Source organism: Pyrus communis, chromosome 16 (assembly GCF_041283825.1).
Source record: "Pyrus communis isolate YQ-2024b chromosome 16, ASM4128382v1, whole genome shotgun sequence".
Lineage (NCBI taxonomy): Eukaryota > Viridiplantae > Streptophyta > Magnoliopsida > Rosales > Rosaceae > Pyrus > Pyrus communis.
In genome coordinates this window covers 2,578,215-2,600,489 of record NC_142580.1, presented here as the reverse complement: position 1 = coordinate 2,600,489, position 22,275 = coordinate 2,578,215, and the positions used below count along the sequence as shown (strand labels likewise).

General features: G+C 39.1%; 3 protein-coding genes and 1 pseudogene across 10 annotated transcripts; 3 read left to right on the top strand and 1 right to left on the bottom strand.

Moving 5' to 3' along the window:
- Positions 1–2,096: 2,096 nt before the first annotated feature.
- On the top strand, positions 2,097–4,000 carry LOC137730467 (protein ASPARTIC PROTEASE IN GUARD CELL 1 pseudogene; annotated as a pseudogene). The gene has a single exon (XR_015957509.1). The product of XR_015957509.1 is annotated as a protein ASPARTIC PROTEASE IN GUARD CELL 1 pseudogene (transcript).
- Positions 4,001–5,927: 1,927 nt separating this feature from the next.
- Positions 5,928–10,096, top strand: LOC137731899 (uncharacterized). 2 transcript variants are annotated; one of them, XM_068471149.2, is made up of 7 exons: positions 5,928–6,338; positions 6,773–7,233; positions 7,951–8,134; positions 8,250–8,474; positions 8,590–8,706; positions 9,158–9,391; positions 9,473–10,096. In XM_068471149.2, exons 1-7 carry the CDS (start codon positions 6,261–6,263, stop codon positions 9,686–9,688), a joined length of 1,515 nt encoding a protein of 504 aa, XP_068327250.1. In that variant the 5' UTR covers positions 5,928–6,260; the 3' UTR covers positions 9,689–10,096. The 2 variants fall into 2 exon arrangements, with proteins under 2 accessions (XP_068327250.1, XP_088544477.1); XM_088688351.1 differs by lacking the exon at positions 8,590–8,706 and having other exon boundaries at positions 5,982–6,338; positions 9,473–9,831.
- Positions 10,097–11,861: 1,765 nt separating this feature from the next.
- LOC137731513 (transcription factor TGA2.2) lies at positions 11,862–16,167 on the top strand. Of its 6 annotated transcripts, none has more exons than XM_088688047.1 (11): positions 11,862–12,178; positions 12,488–12,585; positions 12,746–12,849; positions 12,921–13,222; positions 13,678–13,740; positions 13,833–13,892; positions 14,471–14,548; positions 14,636–14,693; positions 14,909–15,180; positions 15,271–15,516; positions 15,598–16,167. In XM_088688047.1, exons 2-11 carry the CDS (start codon positions 12,521–12,523, stop codon positions 15,742–15,744), a joined length of 1,395 nt encoding a protein of 464 aa, XP_088544173.1. In that variant the 5' UTR covers positions 11,862–12,178; positions 12,488–12,520; the 3' UTR covers positions 15,745–16,167. The 6 variants fall into 6 exon arrangements, with proteins under 6 accessions (XP_088544173.1, XP_088544172.1, XP_068326733.1 ...); XM_088688046.1 differs by having other exon boundaries at positions 12,054–12,178; positions 13,663–13,740; XM_068470632.2 differs by having other exon boundaries at positions 12,079–12,178; positions 12,479–12,585; positions 13,663–13,740.
- A 414-nt stretch (positions 16,168–16,581) lies between these two features.
- LOC148689829 (uncharacterized) lies at positions 16,582–17,109 on the bottom strand. The gene is made up of 2 exons (XM_088687508.1): positions 16,751–17,109; positions 16,582–16,642 (listed from the first exon to the last, which is right to left on the bottom strand). The coding sequence occupies exons 1-2, from the start codon at positions 17,107–17,109 to the stop codon at positions 16,582–16,584; spliced, it is 420 nt and encodes a 139-aa protein (XP_088543634.1).
- Between the last annotated feature and the right edge of the window lie 5,166 nt (positions 17,110–22,275).

The following is a 22,275-nucleotide window of genomic DNA, read 5'->3' as shown; positions in this document are numbered from 1 at the left end:
GATGTTGGAGGAAATTAAGAATGAATGATGCTTTGACTCCTTAAATTTTTGTATAGGTAATGCTAGCAGAACTCGTCCAAAAAGCGAGTTCAGAAAGCCTCTCCTTGTTAACTAGACATGTGTTGTTGAGAGTTCCAACATGAAACTGAAAGTACTCCAAATCTCCCTCTCTCACACCAACATCAAATAAAAAAACATTTCTCTCACAAAACCATGAGATGACTCATGGTGTCGGAAAAGTAAAACGAAGATCATGACAGATGAACTTTGGTGGCCAACGATGACCCTTTGGCGAACGAACAGGATGACAGCATTTTTAGAGAAGATGACTGCGACATAGGAAGATAGACTCTGACGGACGAAGCCGAAAACCACTATTGCCGAATAAGACGACAGAGATGGTTTAGCAAAGAAAGAAGGGAAGATCAACTGAGAAACAAAATTTGGATTAAGAGGTTTGGCCAATCGCAAACTCAGAGGTTAATGATGGACTATGAAGACGGTTCACTCAGGTTCCCAAAGAAATAAATGGGTGTTATTTGAAATTTTTTTGGTTTTTTTTGTCACTTTGTTGGGTTTTTTTTATTAATATATTTAAATAATAAAAAATATACACCACGGATCAAAGCAGAGGATGAGCATGACTAATTTATGAATATTGTTATTGTGGAAATACAATTCTCTATATATATATATATATATTAACTTATTTTTGTTTGCTTTTTACTACTATATTTATCAAATTAAAGTTGGTTATATGAAACTTAAGAAGAAGGAAATAGAAAAGATGGGGCACGTACTGAGAAAACCATCTCAAACGCTTGTTGCATTAAAGTTTTCTCCTACACCATACAAGAAGTCCCGCATAAAAAAGGAAAAAAAAAATTGCTCGGACCAAATGGTTAAATTTTTTTTCATGTGGTCTAATATTTTAGTAGACAAAATATTGAGTTTCCATCTATGAAGCTGAATTCGGAACTTTCTCCTATCCTAAATTATTGTTACAGTTTTGAACTCTCATCATCTCCTTAATAATAGTAATTAAAAAAAAAAAAAAAATCAAAATCACTATATCCCACATCAAAAAATAACCATGGTCACGGGATGCATGAGAATATGATACTTTGGTTGTTATGTAATTAGATTATGGGTCCTGCTTCATTAATGGTAATCATGTACATGAATTCAAGCTCTTCCTTTTGATTTAGATAATGACATGAAAACAAAATTTGTAAACAAAATTTTATAAACTAAATGATATAAAAGTTGATAATAAGATTATGACTTAACTGTTGATAAACGTGCTTATTCTATCTATGACACATCATTTAATTTACAGATTTTATCTACAAATTTAATTTTTCTTGCATTACCCTTTGGATTTTGACCTACACACTATTCCCCTGCAGGTCCCTCTCAATTTGCTTTTGGGCAAACCCTCCGCAAACCAATCCTTTTAAATTAGTTTAGTCCTCAATTTGGTACAAGAAAAAAGTAAGATAAGGAAAGCATTATATTTCCACAATCACGCTTATCCCCATAATCTCAATATAAACACCCATCTAATCCTTTGAGTGCCCTTTAAACATATAACGTTGATGGTTAGGATCTCTTTACATTTTTAGCAAATCACAAATAATACTACATATGCACAAAATATAATAAAACCCAAACTAAACTCTTTAGCAAAAAGGAAAAGGAAAAAGCAAAAGTAACATAATAAAAGTCACAAAACTAGTTAATGTTTAACTAGGTCTGATATCATTTTATTATAATTTGTTTAATTTAAATGTTAATAAACACAAGTGTGCATGAGAGAAAATGAGTATGCAAAGAACCAATGGAAAATTTTGATGAGGATGAACTACTCGAGTATAGAGTAAATGTGTGAGTGCATTTCTGAATGATGAATCTAATTGATCGTAGACATAATTACTAGCGTACAATCATAACTATGTACCTAATATCTGATAAATTTAGATTACACACAGTCATGTCTAGTTATGATAATGTACTTGTCTACTTGTTTTAGCTCAAATCGAATCAAATCGCACCATTTAACGGTTGATTGATAACTAGCCGCACTCTTACTAGAATGGTGCCAATGTACATACAATTGGTGCCAATATATACACTACTATTCTTCTAATAGCTTACATGCAAAGATAGTGAAACCCTAGAAAACGAAAGAGAAAACACCAAAATTAACATTTATATAATACATGACAAAAACCAACTAACGTTAACCACACTCTGATACATGAAACTCAATCTATAAACTCTCCTCCTCCTCTCTCCACCCCATAAACCTGCCTTTGTTTTCTTCCAATGTCCTTTACGTGAATCCGTGTAATTTATCCACCTTTTCTCCCCTCTTAAATAACAGCATTGGATTCCCACTCTCTCCCCAAAACACCTCAATGCTCGGAATGGGTTTCCTCTCCTACATTCTCTTTGCCTTCTTCTCATTTTGCTGTAATTCCCAAGTTGCCCATTCCCGGAGCTCGCCGTCGAGCTCCAAAACGACAGTGCTCGACGTCGCAGCTTCCATTCAGACGACGCTAAGAGCTCTGTCGTCGGAGGGTACAGCTGCAAGTAGAACCGCACAGGCATTGTCCCAGCAAGACCGGAGCTCGCTTTCCGTACCATTACACTCTCGAATTTCACTTCACGCGCCTTCTCACAGCGACTACAGGTCCCTCACTTTGGCTCGACTGGAGCGCGACTCGGCCCGGGTCAGATCTCTCACCACGAGGTTGGATCTGGCCGTTAGAGGTGTTGCCACGTCGGACCTTAAACCCGTAGTAACCGGGAACGAGTTCCAGCTCGAAGCGAAGGGTTTTGAGGGCCCCATCATTTCCGGGACGAGTCAGGGTAGCGGCGAGTACTTCTCCCGAGTCGGAATCGGAAAACCGCCCAGTCAGGCCTACGTGGTGCTCGACACGGGGAGTGACGTCAGCTGGGTGCAGTGCGCACCATGCGCCGATTGCTACCAGCAAGCCGACCCCATTTTCGAGCCGGCTTCCTCGACTTCCTTCTCGCCTCTCTCGTGCGAATCCCAACAGTGCAAGTCTCTTGACGTGTTTGACTGTCGGAACGAAACGTGTCTCTACGAGGTGGCGTACGGCGACGGCTCGTACACTGTCGGTGACTTCGTGACGGAGACAATCAGCTTTGGCGGGGTGTCGGCGAAGGAGATTGCCATCGGCTGCGGCCACACCAACGAGGGCTTGTTCGTCGGCGCGGCTGGACTTCTCGGACTCGGAGGCGGTTCACTCTCGTTTCCTTCCCAGCTCAATGGCACGTCATTTTCGTACTGCCTCGTGGACCGCGACTCCGACTCTGCGTCGACTCTCGATTTCAACTCGCCGCTCAGTCCCAACGCCGTTACGGCTCCGTTACGCCGCAACCCTCAGCTCGACACGTTTCACTATGTTGGTCTGACCGGACTCAGCGTCGGTGGCGAGTTACTCCCGATTCCCGAGTCAACGTTCCAGATAGACGAGAGCGGAAACGGCGGAATCATCATCGACTCTGGCACGGCAGTGACTCGGCTGCAGACGGACACATACAGCGTGCTCCGCGACGCGTTCATGAAGGGCACCAAGGATTTGCCGTTTACGAAGGGGGCAGCGTTATTCGACGCGTGCTACGACTTGTCGTCGAGGAGGACCGTGGAGGTGCCAACAGTGTCCTTTCACTTCGCGGACGGAAAAGTGTTACCGTTACCGGCTAAAAATTTCCTGATACCGGTTGACTCGGACGGGACGTTTTGCTTTGCATTCGCGCCCACGCCGTCGGCGCTGTCAATCATTGGGAATGTCCAACAGCAAGGGACACGTGTCGGCTTCGACCTCGTGAATTCCGTTGTCGGGTTCTCCCGCAACCAATGTTAGGAAGGAAATCAGAGGTTTATGCTTTGACCATGTTCAGTTGCATCTTTTTCTCTTGTCTTTAATTTATTTTTTCTTCAAGGATCCGCGAGGTTGTTTTTTTTTTTTTTAAATTCTTTTTTGTTTGTTTGTGATGATATAAAATATTGTTAGGTTGTGGTAAATCAAACAGTGAAGATTAATGTTAAAAAAGTTTCAGAAAATGGTTTGGGCAGCTGGGCTTGGACCTTGACATAAAAGAAATTAGGGAAATGGGCCAAGCCATGTATAAGTCCAAGGCCCAAAACAATGCTAGGTCAATGATGCCCGTCAAGTTTTTATTATTGACTAGTGTTTTTATTTGGATTTTAGGATAAGCTCGTAACGTCGTTGCCATTGAATTGAAGCGTTCAAAGTTGTGAATTGCATATAAAATTTGAAATAAATATGAAATGTGGAATCCATGTATCCTTCAATAGTCATATATTTGTTAATTTTAAATTTGAAAAAAGTTTGTCATTTGGTGGTTACGGGGTCCTTTTCCTCAAATTTTGCATTGAGCCGGCTTTTAAGAAGACGAACAAGGTTGATGTGGAAAACAATAACTAAACCAAAATACAGGAGGGGAAACTGGCTCACTATTTATTTCGTTTGTAGTTATCATAAAAATTGAAATAGAAAATACTTGACTCTCGACATTGAATGACACGTTCTTCATCGTATACAAAATTAATTAACAGTTTGATAAATGTGTATAATTTTTTATTTGTGATTTAATTGAGTTAGTTGTGCAAACATGCTAAACTATAATGTTCTAAAACGCGGTCTAGGTGGCCACTTAGGCGCTGGACGGTGGTTCGCCGCCGCGATTAAACCAAAATCGTCCAAGAAATTAGAAATGATATTAGGCAGAACCTAGACGGGCGCTGGGCGGGCTAGGCGGTTTTGATGGTAAGTCGATTACAACATAGTTCTTCTGCTATGGTAATGAGGTTGGACGATTGGGCGACCGTCCTAAAGGGTTTCGATCTGCAATTGCAGAGAAAACAAAGTGAGATGATTTGGCCGGGATGAGAGCGATAATCTACAATTGCAAGGTAAAGAAGAAAGAAGAGGGACGACTTGGCTGTGGGGGGGAGGGGGGGGAGAGAGAGGTAGAGGTATCTGCAATTGCAGAGAAATGGGGCAGCTGTGCTTTAGATAATTAGAGTTAGGGTTTGGTAAAAAAGAAAGAAGAGGGACGGCTTGGCTGGGGGGTGGGGGAAAGAGAGAGAGGTAGAGGTATCTGCATAGAAATGGGGCGGCCATGCTTTAGATAATTAGAGTTACGGTTTTTTTGGTTAGGAATGGGCTGAATGGCATTTCTTTAAAACAAGGCCGAATTTATTAATGAAAAAACAAAGGCCTGGGCTGACTAAATGTTACAAAATCAACGTAACAAGTTCTAAAATTTACACATATACTTAAATCCGCCTTGGTCGTCTAGATGCCCGCCTAGGACTAGCGCCTAGCGTTTTTTAGAATCTTACTAAACTTAATTTGCCACTAAAAAAGAATGACTCCTTACATAAAAAATAAAGTCACAAAGTATTCAATTGAAACAATTGTTCGACGTAAACTCTAACATTTCGTGCATTGTTAAGGGATAAGATTGAATAAACTAATGGTTGGTCAAATTTAAGCCAGTTGTTAGGAAGGCAACTAAAAACAGAAACCCTAAAAAGGGTTGAGATCTCTTGCCAATTATGATTTGCATAAGCTATTTGGCTAGTGGCGCAACCAAAACTTGCAGTTCCCCACTTATTTCTTCCATATTGTGGATAATATATTCTCAAAGAGGATATCAGAATTCATTGTTTGCCACTATCCCACCAATGAATCACGGGAAAGTTTTTAATGTATCGGAACAATTAAATTTGTTTTTTTGTTTCTCAAATATCAAACCACTTATTATGATATTTGATGTACTGGACCATGTTTTACCCACTCACTAATCTCTTATGAACCACGTGTGAAAGCTTCTAGATAGGATGTGGATGTTACAAAAAACACCCCAAAGACACAAAATTGCAAATCAGAACGCTGGCTTCTTTCTCTTGGTCAAACCTCAACCCAAAAGCCAAAGATTCAGTCTTTTCTACTGATTTAGCCGTTGAGTTTCAGTTTCTTCCCCTCCATTTCCCTGCGTTTTCCCCAATTTTTCATTTCTTTAATATTATATTATTCCTCCTTTGATTTAATTAAACAATTACCAAACCCTAAAAATGATTAAACCTCTCCAATGACCTCGCTCTACTTCTTCGCCTTGTTCCTCACGCTCTCTCTGTGAACAAAAACCCTCAAAATTCTCTTTCTTTCCAGCAATGCGCGTTGTTTTGTTCTCTCAACATGAACAACATCTCTCACAGCTCCTCCTCATCAGCCTCCTCCTCCGTCAATTCCGCCTCCATCACCACCGCTGATCCGGTAAGTGCATCACTCGCTTGAAGCTTTTAAGTTTTGAAGTTTTCGATCACTTTGAATTCATTAGGCCCTGCAAAGACTAAACCTTTTTGATCAATTTTTCGGTTTGCTTGGACAATTTCTGTACAATTTTCGTGTGTAAACTGCAATTGTTTAGCTTTTTGAAGCTTAATTAAGTTAAATTCAGTTCCGTCGATTACGTTATGCTCGAAAAGTTATGAACTTTTTTATTGGTTTGATTGAATTCGGTGGCTTGGCTCGAATTGATGTCGAAAGCTTCTGAATTTGATTTCTGTTGTTTGATTGTAGAATACAATGTTATGCCTGAAAAGTTAATTAACTTTTTGTTTGGTTTGATTGAATTCGATGGCTTAGCTCGAATTGATGTCAAAAGCTTCTGAATTTGATTGCTGTTGTTTTATTTCTTTTGGTTATAGAATGCAATCTCGAGTCGGAGGAGCATGGATGGTAGTCAAGCCCTGGCTGCTGAGCCATCGCGTCGATGGCGTGACATTTTCTGGTTGGGAGTGTTTCTAATTCATTTGGTTTTGGTGGGATGTGCACTTACAGTTCTGGGAATCAATAGGTTTAAGAAAACAGATAGGCTAAACATAGATAGGTACACCCAGAGGTTTTTGGAAAATCAAAGGGGGTTGACGGAGAACTATTGGCTGCTTTATGCTCTTGCTGGTGGAGTTGGGACACTTCTTGGTTGGACATGGTTGTTCTTCCTCCGTTCTCAAGCAAATCACATGATGAAGTTTGCGGTTCACATCTTGACTACTTATCTTGCTGTGATTAGTGTTCTATTGTTTTGGATGGAACAGTTTTTCTGGGGCGTTGCATTTGCAATTGGTGCTGCATTGCAGTTCATGTATGTTCTTTCAATTGTGGACAGGTATGACTTCGAAATTTCATTTTTAGTTTGTATCCTACAATTCTAAATAATTGTCCAGGATTAAGTAAACTTAATAGTTTATTATAATTTTGTTTGAACTTATATGTGGCCTATAGATCTTACATGTTGGTTCTTCTGTTAGACCGTTATAGTGGGATTTTGGCTAAAAAATTAAAAATAAACAATTGAAAAGGATTTCTTTTGAACTAATAAGTGAATAAAGTGGAAAAAGATGCAATATCTAGGTTTATGTTCACAAACTGGAACCTGCATACTAAATTTTCTTTTGGGCTGCTATTCCTTTAGCTGCATATTGTGAAACTCTGTTGGCTGAACTGAAAATTTGTATTCTTCATATATGGATGTAATTATACACATTTTGGTATTTATACTGTGAGGCTGGCTTGCCTATGTTTTAGAATTAGGGCACGTGATCGGGGTTATTCTGCTGTGAAAATTATATCTTATACATTGCGAGTGGTCCCAAGTAGTCGAGTGTTGAAGAAGTTTTACCCAGTTGTATATGCTGTTTTTAGGTTGCAGAGGTTCAACCTTTGGCTTTCCTATTACTTGATTGTCAAGATAGGCCACTGGACCATTCTTGAGCTGCAAGAGGAACAATTCTTTGCACTTAGAGAATGTCTTAATGTATATTAAATTAGGAATGGAATGATCATATCCCTTTGCAGTCTTTCTGACTCTATTGTTAATAAATAGACTTCCCTTTACCATGCTGGTGCTACAAGCCGCTGTCAAGATGGTATGGAGTCTACGAGAAGTTATGAGAGTAGCATATGCTTTCATGCTTATTATGCTTGTTTGGATGGTATTATGGTCGTTTGGGGCAGCTGGTGTTGTAGCTTCAAGCATTGGTGATGGTGGACGCTGGTGGCTTCTTGTGGTGAGCTGGCAAGTTTTGCTCTTCTTTCATCTATTGTTATTGGGATATGAATGCAATATAACAATTACAATGCCTCAGCTAATGACATTAATAATGCTGTCACATATGTACTTAGGTTCTCTCTATAAGCTTATTTTGGACGGGGGCAGTACTCTGTAATACTGTGCATGTTATAGTGTCTGGGATGGTGTTTCTTGTTCTTATCCATGGTGGTAGGGAGGCACCATCAATGCCTCCAAACTCACTGATGAAGTCTCTTCGGTATGCAGTCACAACTTCTTTTGGCAGTATCTGCTATGGTTCACTTTTCACAGCTTTCATTCGGACACTGCGGTGGAAGGTACACATTCATGTGTTTGCTTTTCTGAACGATGATTTTTCCTAATATTTCTGTTTTAAGTTTGAGAGTGAGTATCTTAGTATCTTAGTTCTTACAATTCCGATACATATTTCAGATCAGGGGAGTTCGGTCCAAGATAGGCAACAATGAGTGTCTACTTTGCTGTGTTGATTTTCTCTTTAATCTAGTGGAGACACTTGTCCGTTTCTTTAACAAGTATGCCTATGTCCAGGTAGCTTTCCGTTGACAAACGCTGTCATTTCAATTTTCAATTGAGATTGAATCAACATATTTTTGTCCAAAAAGAACTGGTGCACTGCAAGTAATGTTGCATAGAAACCTCACAACCTTTGTATGTAATTGGAAAAAGTCAACAGCAATTACCAATCCTTGCATTTTTTTAAAAGTAACACCAAAATTGTTACCCTTAATACCAACAACAGTAATATTTATTTTAGTGAAAAACAAAGGCAGGCTGCTGATTATATTTTAAGTTAACATGTTGATTTTCCCTGCACGTTGTGCTCTACTTGTATCTAATCACAACATTTTTTTTTGCCTAAAACTGATCATCCTCGTTTTCAAGTTGTGCTATCTCATCCCCAAGTGACCTTCACTTAGTTCTTGCCATTTTCTTTAAGTTGTGTAGTAGTAGTTATTTCTGAGCGACCTTTTGCCTACAGATAGCTGTTTCTGGCAAAGGCTTCAATCATTCAGCGAGGGATGCCTGGGAGTTATTTCAGTCTACTGGAGTGGAGGCTCTTGTTGCCTATGATTGTTCAGGTGCTGTTTTATTGATGGGAACTGTTTTGGGTGGGCTTATTACAGGAACATCCGCGGGGATCTGGACATGGATTAAGTATAGGGACAGAGTGGTTATGGTGGGGTCCACTGCAATGTTGATGGGAATGGTCTTGGTAAGTTTCTTGAATCAGGATCTTTAATTTTGTTCATATTCTTGAGAGTATAATACCTTAGCAAGGATCATGTATTTGCAGGTGGGGATAGCAATGGTGGTAGTGGAAAGTGCCGTTACATCTATTTATATCTGTTACGCAGAAGACCCCTTGTTGATTCACAGGTGGGATGCTGAGTTCTTCAACCAGATGTCAGAGATGCTACACCAGCGTCTTCAACATAGGAGCTCACGAGCGAGGGAAGTGTTAACCCACCATCGCTTTGATAACCACACACAAGAAACACTCCCTGCCTGAAAAGTTACCAGCGGTATAAAATGTACACTGTTATAGGATCTTTGTCACTCACAGAAGAGGGAAAATGTGATAGGTAGAAACATGTTTTTGAAGTTATTGGTTAGGCATAGCTATGTCCATATACCTTCACGGAATTGGATTCGAGTTGAGGAGTGAAGAATGAGACAGGCAAGCAACTTCGTTGTTCTCTCGAGCATTCAATTATTAATCAATATCATATCCAGGTGGAGGTGCTTTGCCAAGGTTTTTTCCGGTGATGCATTCGTTACTTCCACTCCATTAGCCGGATATAGCCATGGAGGTATCACTTGTTTTTGTTGTCCATAACTTTATTTTTTTGTTTCGGGGCCTCGATTATGTAACTTGTGAATTATCAATTCATGGAAAGAGTACACTTTGATTTGTGTCTGTTATATGTAGTCAAAGATTGCATGCCTTTATCAAATATATATCTCTGTGTCTGAAAAATCAAAACATCCAAGTCCAATTTTGGAAACCAGTTGCGGGCTTACGGCAACATTTTTCTATATTTAGCTCAAGGAAAAAGGAGTCACAAAGGGAGAGACTTTGTGTTCGTCATCAATGCAACATTACAAAAGCAGTAAACTCCAGAAGCTCAGAAATTGCAGGAAGCATCATTTCAGGAAATAAGCTAGAGAGGGAAAAGCTTCTTTTCCTTCTAATGAGGCTGTACTGAAGACCTTCTCCTACTGGTGGCCCGCAATGTGGAGGGAATTACCTACACTAAAACGCCAAACGTGTGATTGCAGTGGTGTCAAATTTGAAATATCTACTTCCATATGATTTCTGAGGAAGTGTTTGAAAGTGATTTTCTGACGAGTTTATAGTACTCGCTAAATAAACATTTACGACCATAAGTATTTTATGTAAGAAGCGAGAACCAAAAGGTCACGTGAGGGGCACACACATTGCATCACCAACAAGTACTGTAGAAGGGGGTGGGGGGATTGAGCATCAAGAGGTAACACAGAAAAGACCAAAAACCAGCAGCAGAGGTGTGAAAGTGACACGCCATCAAAGTGTACGATTGCCGTATGAAACGCGTCATATTCTTTCGGCTTTGGCACGCACAATAAATGTATTGCAAATCCAAATACACAATATTTATTTATTTACCCCCACCCCCCAATATATTGACAACAACAGATGCAGGACAGGGTTCTGCGGTGGTTTTTGTTCTGGTGGCTCTGCCACAAACACAGAGGCCTAAGCGCGGCTGAAACTGGAACTGCCTTGCCATTACCAAGAGGTTCCTTTCAAGCAACGCCTTATTTATTAAAATCCCATTAAATCCAAATATTAAAATGCAGGAGGGAAATGCCAAATCTACAAAATATATTTTACTTTTATTGCTTTTTGGCCTCATCTGCAAAATAATCTGATTTACACATCCCATCATTTTTCGCGCGCTCACACGCTTCCCCATGATTCGTATATTGCAGCTGCAGGACTTGGAGTCCTACAAGTAAAATAATAATTCTATAGTCTACGGAGATCGATGGATTACATAGTGAGAGAGAGAGAGAGAGAGAGAGAGAGAAGAGAGCGAAGCTTGTCTTACACAAATGAATGATATTGAGTTGGTATTTCAAGTGAATCTCGTATTGTCGTGCGTTTTAATACAATTTTACATAGTAAGTGAGTGGTTAACTTGATACAGTAATTTGAGTTTTGTTGAAGTTTTTTTGCAAGAAAAAAAAGTGCGCGTCATTGTAAAAAGATGTCGACATTATTCTTCTTTTCTTCTACCTATAATGGGAAATGCCTTGCCTACGTTTTAGTACCGCTGTGACAACTAATACCTATGATACAATGACATATATGTTAACTTCTTAACTTGACATTTTATTATTCGTTAAGAATTTCAAAATGACATGACGGAGTTGTACAAAAATCAGTCTCATGCAATCGGATGACAAGATTCATGCTCACAATGCGTAATTGGGGAGAAATTTTTAGGAGTGCCGGGAACACCATGACACATGGTGTTCCCTCACTCATAAAAATTTGATTTTATTTATTTATTTATTCAAATTTTTATGAATGAGGGAACTATGTGTCCATGGTGTTCCCTGCACTCCTAAAAATTTCTCGTAATTGGGCTGATTTACCGGCACATATCAATTTCATGAAAGTTGTTTTAGAGAAAGAAGAGAGCATCAATGCAAAGAACTGTCAGCACTACTAGTCTATACATTTGAATAAAGGAACTGGGAAGAGACCCTAGAGCTAAAGAATCAACAAAATAGGGTCTTATTTTTGTCTTGGGCTGAATGGACAAGTTGTCCGACGCTCCTCCTTAATTTTTAGATCATTTTCTCGATTGGGTTTTTCAAAAACAATGAATTTTGCTTTGATTGACAGCAAAAGCAGAGCAGAGAATCGGAGATTGTAGGGCTTGTAGCGGAGTGAAAAGGCCAAGACTGGAGAGAGTGACAGAAACGCTCCAAAGCGAGAGACTCGGGATATGTAAGGAGCTCTCTCTCTCTCTTGCTCTCTCTGTGGCTCTGGCGTATTGGGAAGCTAAAATCCCAAGTCAGAAAGCAATAATAAAAAGCCTGCTGTTTTAAAATTTATTAAGAAGGAAGTCCTGATACGCTATCCTCCTCTTAAAGCACATCAAGATTTTCTTCACTTCACTCACCCTTCTGCGATCTCTCTCTCTCTCTCTCTCTCTCTCTCTCTCTCTCTCCACCCCCCTTCTTCTTCTCCAACTGTAAAAAGTCGTATGAGATCATCTTGTTTTACCTTTTCTTTGTTCTAATAAAGTGATAACAGGCAGAAGGAATCACGACCCAATCAGAAAAAAAGATGCAGAGCTTCAAAGCAGCTTCAACCAACCCAGAGTTCTACTCCCACTCGTCCTTCTATTTCAGGTTTCTCTCTCTCCTCTGCTTACTGTTTTTGTTTTAATGGCATATGAGAACTGGGTTGTGGGTAAAAAACATAAAAGTCTTCAAATTTATGGAAGTATGCAGATTTTCAGCAGTAAAAATAACCCAGTTGCTCTGTTTTTTCCGCGGTGTGAAAAAACAGGGGAGACGACAGTGACCGGAACCAAACGCGTTTTGCGGATCTTGGAGAGCTTGAACAGTCCGCTACCGCCTTCCCTCACGATGATGCTGTTGTTTTATGCCCAAGTATCCTCTCTCCCCCTCTCTCCTCCTTTCTCCCTCTCCCTCTCTCTCTCTAATATGTGGGTTTTAATCAGGCGCAGGCTCCATGTTCAGCTTAAAAGCAAACAATGTTAGTGTTGTACCTGATGGCCTGCACTACGGTGCGTTGAACGTTGGGGGATGTTTGGACATAGGCTCCACCATAACCGGAACAGGAGGAGGAGGGGGAGGGTGTGTGGACACAGGACAGCAGCAACCATACATGTACCAGCAGCAGAAAGGAACGACGTCGTCTGGAAATGGACACTTTGAGAATTGGGGTGATAATTCAGCCATGGCTGACAACAGCCAGCAGACTGACACTTCAACGGATGTTGACACCGATGACAAAAACCAAGTATCTCCTTCTCTCTCCCTCTCCCTCTCCCTCTCTCTCTCTCTCTCTCTCTCTCTGGTCTTTGTTTCATAAGCATATATCTGCTACTATACTTTTTCATGGGAATCTTTCTATAGGCTAATGGAATTGAGAATCTTTTGACATTTGGAATTTTGGACTACCATCCATGTTGTCTCGACTATCGAGCTGTGTGCTCGCCCGCTTCCACCTTAGTTCGAATCTCCCTCTCGTATATTAGAGCAGTTTGGATTATCGCTTTGTCGGTTAAAAAAGAGCTTCCAAAAGGCTTTCAATTCAATTAGTACCTTAAATTATGTAACAAGGACCATCTCTAAATTGATTTGCTTTGAATCTGCCTAATTTTGCCCCGTAAACTTCATTTAGCTTTCTAATTTTTTTAGTTCAATGTGGATTAATGTGAGATTATGATATTGTTTTAGCTTCATGGAGTGCAGCATGGAGCACTAGTGGTAGTGGATTCCATGGAGCAGGCAAAGGAAAGAACTGGTGATCAAAAGGTTAGAATATTTGGATTAATAACCAAAGTTATTTCATTAAAAAGTAATTTTCTATCTTAAATGCTAATCCGATTAAGCTAACTTATCTGCAGACGCTACGTAGGCTGGCCCAGAACAGAGAAGCTGCAAGGAAGAGTCGACTAAGGAAGAAAGTATGCATCTTTACTTTCCATTAGCACATATTTGAGTGTCCTTTTCTTTAAAATTTCATCGTCTCTAACTCTGATAGTCCGTGACATCTTAACAAGAATAATGTATAGTCACGTGAAAAAGTTAAAACGCATGGGATCACGTTATTCGTTTGACGTGCCACAGTGGCATACCGGGTGTAGGTCAGGAACCTAGTGTATCAATCTATTAGCTCTGTATGTTGAGACATAAAATCTTGGTGTAGACTTGCCCTGAAGATTCACTGCCAGGCCTATAAAATTTAGGTTTGCCTTAAATGCTTCTCAGCCTTCTCATTCTGTTTGATAGCAAAGGCTTATTTTCTTAACCTACCTCCCCTTTTTCACTTCTCATTTGGTTGGTTTTACGCTTTTAACCATATACTTTCTGCTCCCTTCCTTTAATTTTCTTACCTTTGGTACCCTCCCAGTTATTTGATGTTCTCCCAACAATTTAATGAGCCTCTGCAACCTTGAACTGATGAATGAAAAGGTTGCATTGTCTTAAGTTGATGAATGAAACATACTTGGATCATTTATAGGTTTTGGTTTTGGATACATAGGCATATGTCCAGCAGCTGGAAAATAGTCGACTTAGGCTTTCGCAGCTGGAGCAAGAGCTTCAGCGAGCCCGCCAGCAGGTGAACAACTTTGTAGTTTTCATCAGTAATATGTGCGTGTGTGTGTGGGTATAATTATTCATCCCTTTTGTTGGTGTTTCAACGCAGGGTATATTTATTGCAAATGGACTTCCAGGGGATTATGGTCATTCAGTGGCAGGAAATGGTATATGTTATGTCAGTTAGATCCATAAAACTTGTAATTAGTAATGGTAATCAAGGAAATTGATTCGTAAAATGCAGTGAAGGTTTTACAATTTCTTGTGTCTTGAATTCAATGAGCAATCGTTTGTAATTTGGAGTAACTTGTACATGTACGGTATGATATTGGATGTGCATGCCCTGATCCAGTGGTTTCTGATAACTGATTGTACATGTCAGGGGCCTTAACATTTGACTTGGAGTATGCACACTGGCTTGAGGAACATCAGCGGCTAATACACGATATGCGATCAGCTGTGAATTGCCATATGGGAGATAATGAATTGCGGATTCTCGTTGATAGTGTAATGACACATTATGATGAGATATTCAGGTTGAAGAGCATCGCTGCCAAGACTGATGTGTTTCACATGCTCTCTGGCATGTGGCAGACGCCCACTGAAAGGTGTTTTATGTGGTTGGGTGGATTCCGCTCCTCTGAACTTCTCAAGGTAATCTTCTATAGATTTCGTTTTCTAAGTTGTGTATACACCTTCACTGTTGGCCTATCTGTAATCGTGTTTTTATCGTTGGATATTCAGATACTTGGGAACCACCTCGAGCCTTTAACAGATCAACAGTTAATGGGAATATGCAATCTGCAGCAATCCTCCCAACAGGCTGAAGATGCCTTGTCACAAGGAATGGAAGCTCTACAACAATCTCTTGTGGAGACACTTTCCTCGGCAAATCATTGCCCCACGGGTTCTGGTAATGTAGCCGACTACATGGGCCAAATGGCAATTGCTATGGGAAAGCTGGCCACACTTGAGAATTTCCTTTACCAGGTAACGGTGCACGCTTATGATATCTTATGCACATACTTTGGATATATACAAAACTAACTCGCACACTTTCTTACTTGTTAGGCCGACCTTTTGAGACAGCAGACTCTGCAACAATTGCATAGGATTCTGACCACTCGCCAAGCAGCTCGTGCCCTTCTTGTCATCAGTGACTACTTCTCTCGTCTCCGAGCACTCAGTTCTTTGTGGCAAGCGCGTCCTAGGGACTAATGTTTGTCACTCCCAGCTCGACCGCCCTGCTCTAGGAATTACGAAAAATTAAATCAGCTATTTCCTCACTATTAGTAAACCAGCTCCAGTGCTGAGACCATGAAGATGGTTGAACGATCAAAAAAAGTAAATCAGGCACTCGAGACCCCGTTTCCCCCCTTGCATATGATGCTTTTCCAAATGTCGACTATTAGGAAGGGTTCGGATGGTAGTTGTCTAACATGTAATTAAGTAAAAGAATGTCTTCTTTGGCATGGGTGAGTGGATGTATACTAATTTAACATTATGCTTACACTAATCGCATCAGATTGTCAGTGGGGACTGACGACTGAGCATTTTTGGAGATGTTGACGAACTGGCAAGTTGTTCCCTTGGCTTTTACGCCGGTCTCGCCTAATATTTAAAGGGTAATGATTTGCATTATCTCGTTCTCTCCTCTGACATTTTTTTCTTGTTATAATTTATCCGATTCAAAAGCTAGAAAAACTAAGAGAATTGCATGAGAAGAAAAAGCGAGTATGAAGATTACTATTCTGTTTAGAACGGCATAGATACTTGAGCATCCAGGTGTTATCCTGCAATTCGAACTTGATACAACTGAATAATGTGGCATTCCTTGTGTTTTGTCATTTGACACAACTAAAATAATAAGTTGGGTCACAATTGCTAGTACTTGGCATGAAATATAACACTTCGAAAATGGAATAATTAAATCTTCCCTAATTTCCTTATGGCACATGATGCTTGCAGTGTTTTTACTGCAAAATGTTTGCCCTTAGGTAATCTGTTCTGTTTTGAAAGGGGCCGTGACATTATTTGAGGTTGGCATAGTTGTACTCATGAGTGCTTTTTCAAGTTCTCCACTCGCTTGTAAGTTTTTCTCCTGTCGTTCATCCTTCTTGTCGGACACCAGCCAAAAATTAGTCATTGACGAATTAAAATTGAATAAAATCTTTTTTTTTCTTTCTGGGAAAAGGCTAAACTAATTAAGAAAGGATTAGGGTGCTTACTGGGCCTGCAATCTCTTCTGGATTTTACAGCTTGTGGTATAAAAACTCCAGTCCCAGTCACATTGCTATTTTCCCATGACTTCGCAAGAGAAGCTGGCACTGCATAATTAGTACTGTTCTTATTTCCCAACCAACTTATATATCCAAGTGATGATGACATACTGTGACCTGCAGGACGTTTGGTGACATTACTGTGAAATGAGTTATATTTCGTGCTTTTCGCGTCCGGAAAATCTTCATTGTCTGCAGTCAAGGCCAAAATCTGCCTTATAATATCGGCTAAAAAGATATCATCATCGTCGACAGAATCACTTTCATCCTCGAATGCAAGATTAGCGTTTGTGTGAATTTCCATGTCGAGTTATTGATAAAGAGTTCTGAAATCAAAAGTGCTTTTTTGTTTTCGGATTCCTGATCAGGAAATGGTGAGTTGGGTTGCTGAAGGGAAGAGTTTGGGATTTAAATAATTAGTTTGAGAGAGATCGAAGAACACAAAATACTTTGTTTGCGGTCAAAAATGGATATAGATGCAGAAATGCTGATTTGCATATTATCTTTCTGCAAATGAATCCAAGTTCAAGAATATGTCATGCACCTACGTTAAGAACATGTCTATTCGTTATGCTTATTAAATTCGTCTGCACTGTTCATGAGTAGATAATGAGGATGACTAATGACAATTAACTATCTTTAATTAGCAAGTTTAGGGGCTTGAATTGGTGTAGAAGTTTTCTTTTAATTAATTACTTAATTAATTATTCTAATTCAAATTTCACCTTTCATAGTTTAGATTAATTTAAAGCAGACCATCACTTGTATTTTAAAAATAAATCTTCATAAAATTTACGTATCAAAAGATATCCATATAATATTAAACGTAAACGAAGGTAAAGGTCAATTATGAGTATCGGTTTGCTATGGTATGTGCGCACAATTGGATGGTCAATTTTTGTTCAAGTTTAGCAACATTTTGCCACAAATTGGACAGAAGCGCAAAGGGACAAAAATTGGTAGCTTGATTAGATACACACGAGCCCTAATTCGAAATCTACTCCCCTCCCAAGGGTTTTCTCTTGATTATGGGCATGGTTTGTTGAGGTTTGTGGTTGGTTTATTAGTTGTTGGTGGGTCGGAGCCGTTCATCTTAAGGGTGTTGTTTTTCTTGATTGATTCACGGCGGCGCCACCCTTACGTGGCCAGGTTCATATGGCAGCTTCGCTTTGCTTGGTTTATAGGAGTAGCGGATCTTGCAGTTGTTGTATCACTTAGGTAGAGAGGACTTGGCCAACGGTGGACACCGTTATCGGATTAATGTATGTTTCGTATGTACAGCGTCTAACGGGTAATGTCTTGCCTAGCGAGTGATGTGGCCTCGCTTGTCAATGATGATTTTTGTGGCCTCGCTTGACGACGATGACATTATATGTGTGACTAAGATGTGAGGATTCTTACTATTTGAATTTGTATGAGATCCATATCAGGAATGGAGACCTATCGTAATTGCACATGGCACAGTTCGTGTGTTCCATTTTTACCTTTAGAATTTGTTCGTCCTAACACCTAAGCATGTGACTCTTTTTGTCAACCGAACGAGGACTCACTAGGGTCGACTGCACCAAGGTGACTCCTGAACCGCCATTATTGCTTCAAGAAACTTGAAATTTAAGTTTAGAATTTATTTATTACATATGTAACGTTAGTGATTTAGATAAATAGTTGAATTTTAATTAACCATCAAATGCATTTTATATTTCATCATTATAAAAAGACAAGAGTTTACAGCTAGTCACATACTCAAACTGACCAAATTTTTAACCAGTAATTTTGTAGCATTAGTATAACACTTGTATCTGAATTGAGTATGTTATGGAACATTGCCAATTAGTTTTTAGGGTATACCTGGTAGAGTTGCTCACATTCTAACGTTGAAGAGTAATATTATCAAAACTGCTAATAACAACGTTGGCAAAAATATAAAAGCATCTCCAATGGGAACCCTAAATGGAGTTCCTACAACAATATAGTCCTTACATCTAGAGACAAAAGACTACCAATGGGTCATAATAGAAGTCTTCAAAGTATCTCAATATATGAACTCGACGGATACCTTAAAGAAATCCTCAAATGTGAAGACTGTACGTATAGACTCAAAGAGTAGTCCCACTGTTGATTTCAAGTGGGAAACAACCCCACCCACATGAGAATGCCTTATCTTTTCAAAAATTTTCTCTTTTTGAGAATGCTATACAATAGCTTATCTTTTTAGTTTTTTAGTTTTTTGTTTTTTTGTAGTTTTTCTCTTCCAAACATAGATATAACTTTTTAGTTTTTATCAACGACCACAATACTCCAACGGAATATTTCATCAAAGTTATCTAGAAGCTAGAAGACAAAGGTGATGACTATGCACGGTTCTAACTTTATAAAAGGACTTAAGAAAGCAGAATCACAGTTAGCCACGTGTGCGGGCAAAGATTGTGTTTAGTGCGGGCAAAGATGGGGCGCACGAAAATTTGGCGCATAAGATGAGGCAAGCGCAACGCATGAAAAACGAGACGTGTTTCGTGCACGCAAAATGAGGTGAGATCAACGCACGAAAATTTCGCATGTAAAACGAGGTGGCCTAACGCATTCAAAACAATGTGATCCCAGGTGCATAGGTCAACCATTGTTGCTCGCATGAAGCATTGGTGTCAGAGGTGAAGCGCATATAAGTCATTATCAATATAGGGTAGGGTTTAGTTTTAATCTCACAGGTCAACCATTGTTTCCCGTACGAACCAATTATGAGATCAACGCACGGAAAATAAGACTTGCTTTGTGCACACCAAGCGAGGTGAGATCAACGCACGAAAATACTTGGCACACAAAACAAGGTAGCCTAACGTATGCAAAACAATGCGATCCCAAGTGCATAGGTCAACCATTGTTGCTCGCACGAAGCATTGGTGTTAGAGGTGGAGCATATATAAGTCGCTATCAATATAGGGTAGAGTTTATTTTTAATCTCACAGGTCAACCATTGTTTCCCGTACAAACCAATTGTGTTGGGGGTAGGGCATTTATAGGGGTAATGAGGTAAGATTTAGTTTTAATCCGTCAAGTAAGCCATAGTTTGTCGTACGAACCATAGGTGTCGGGGTAGAGCATTTATAGGGGATAGGTTTAGTTTTAATCCCATGGCTCAACCGTTGTTACCTGCATGAAGCATTGGTGTCGAGGGTGGGTATTTATAGGTCGTTATTAATAGGGAGTAGGGTTTAGTTTTAATCTCAAGGGTCAACCATGGTTGGCGGGATGAAGTATGATTGCCGGGGTTGGGGCATTTATAAGCTGCTATCAACCATGATAGAATTCACACTAAAGTCGTAACTTTTAATTCAGTAACCCCTTCTTTAAAAAAAAACATTTCTCCGCCACGTTGCTGTGTGGGAAAAGAATTCAAGTGTGCTGGGCACTAAAACATGTTGTGAACTCAGGGTGTTATTATTCACACACCCCTAAACAATTGAACTCAAGGTGTTACTATTCACACGCCGATAAACCCCAGACCTCATGGGCCTCCACTACTTTTGCTGCGCCTTAGGCCTTCCCAAGGGCATGAGTTTGGGTTGCGTCTCCCTGCGCCTAAACCAGTAATTTTATTTTATTTTTTTAAGTTTTGCTTTTCCCATACCACAACACCAAACTATCATCTTCATGTTCTACAAAATGTGTTTTCGATGAAAATTTTCTTATAATCCATGTCAAAAAATCTGAAAACAAGATATAAATCTTAATCTAAAGGAATTTCAATCTAAGTAAAGTAATGTAGGAAGAAAAAAATATTCAATGGAAAAAGAAAAAAGGAGAAAAAAAATAGAAAATGATACGATCGGTACTTTTGTACCGATCATATCGGCCATCAGTTGCTAATAATTTAGCGACTTTATTTTAAAAAAGTCGCTATCTTCATACCGATCCACCCATTTTCAATTTTTTTTTCTTTTTCAGTTTTTTTTTTTGCTTTTTTAATTTTTTTTTATTTCTCTAACCATAATAACAAACTATAATTTTCAAGTTCTTCAAAATATATTTTCCGTACAAAACCTATTATAATTCATATTTAAACACTTGAAATCAACGATTTAAAACTTAAATTTAAAGATATTTTTGTAATTTTCCACTTTAAGAATCAATAAAAAATAGTTTTGAGACCTAATAAGCGGTATGATCATGTCCAAAGATCTTGCAATATTTTCCTTAACTCCAAGACAAAATATTTGCTAAAGCTAAAAATTTCAATTTTTTCCTTAATAGTTTTCCAATCGATTTTGAGAACTTTTACAACATTCGTTGTAAGCCAAAGTTAGAGTTATCAACTCGCACCACATATTTCCTACAATTAATTTAGGACATTCCAACGGAATATTTCCTCAAAGTTATTTAGCAGCTACAAGACAAAGGTGATGCCTATGCACGGTTCTAACTTTCTAACTTTTGTTTGACCAAGGGAAGAAGGGACTCAAGAAAGCAGAATCATAGTTAGCCACGTGTGCGGGCAAAGATTGTGACTGATCTTCATGTAACCTTACGTTGCCTTCATTCCCTACAGGCTCAGACCACATTGAAAACAAACCCAGTAATGACATCAATTTATATCGTATTGGTACACCGTTATTCTAGTTTATCCGAATTAAACGGAATCTTCTTCGAATTCCTTCTACCAAATTCACAAAGACCACAAATACCGTCATGTTTCGTTACAGTTCTATTTCAATTTTTAACATAGTTATATATTTTACAATTTACTAATGAATTTTAAATTTGAGACATAATTAATTTGTATCAAATTGTAGGAGTTGATTCCGTGGTTCGAGTCCCATTTTATCTACTTCTTTCTCTCTCTCTCTCTCTGTCCCATTGCTTATTAAAGTGGCAAAGCTAACAACTACTGCTCATACAAAGTTCACTTATTTTTTTTTTCTCACTCACTCTCTCTCTCTCTCTCTCTCTCTCTCTCTCTCTCTCCACTCCCTTTCGGAGGAGGATTCTCTACCCTCCTATTCACATCCCCTTCCATCTCCTCTTCTCATACATTACTTTTTGTCTTATTATCTCTATAAAAAAAAATCAATATAAGATATTGACGTGGCTTAACAGTGACCGTTCAAATAAGAGAGCATGGAAGGGTAGAGAGATTAGGATGGTAGAGAATCCTCCTCCCTCTCTTTCTCTCTCTAGATTTTGAGCTGGAAACCAAACAAGCAGCTGCAAGCAGGAGATCTCCGCAGAGCCTGCAATGGAAGTAAGGAATTCTCTGAAACACAACTTCTACGGTTTCCTGAAATTCCACCCACCTGGTTTGCTTAGCCGTGTACAAAGTTTGCCATCTTTGCTCCAATTTATATCAACCTTTTTCTTGTTTTATTTTCACTTTTATTATATATATATATATATATATATATAAAGGCAAAATTCAATATATATTTTAAAAAAAGCAATAATATTTGAAATAAATAAACTTTTAAAAAACAAAAAT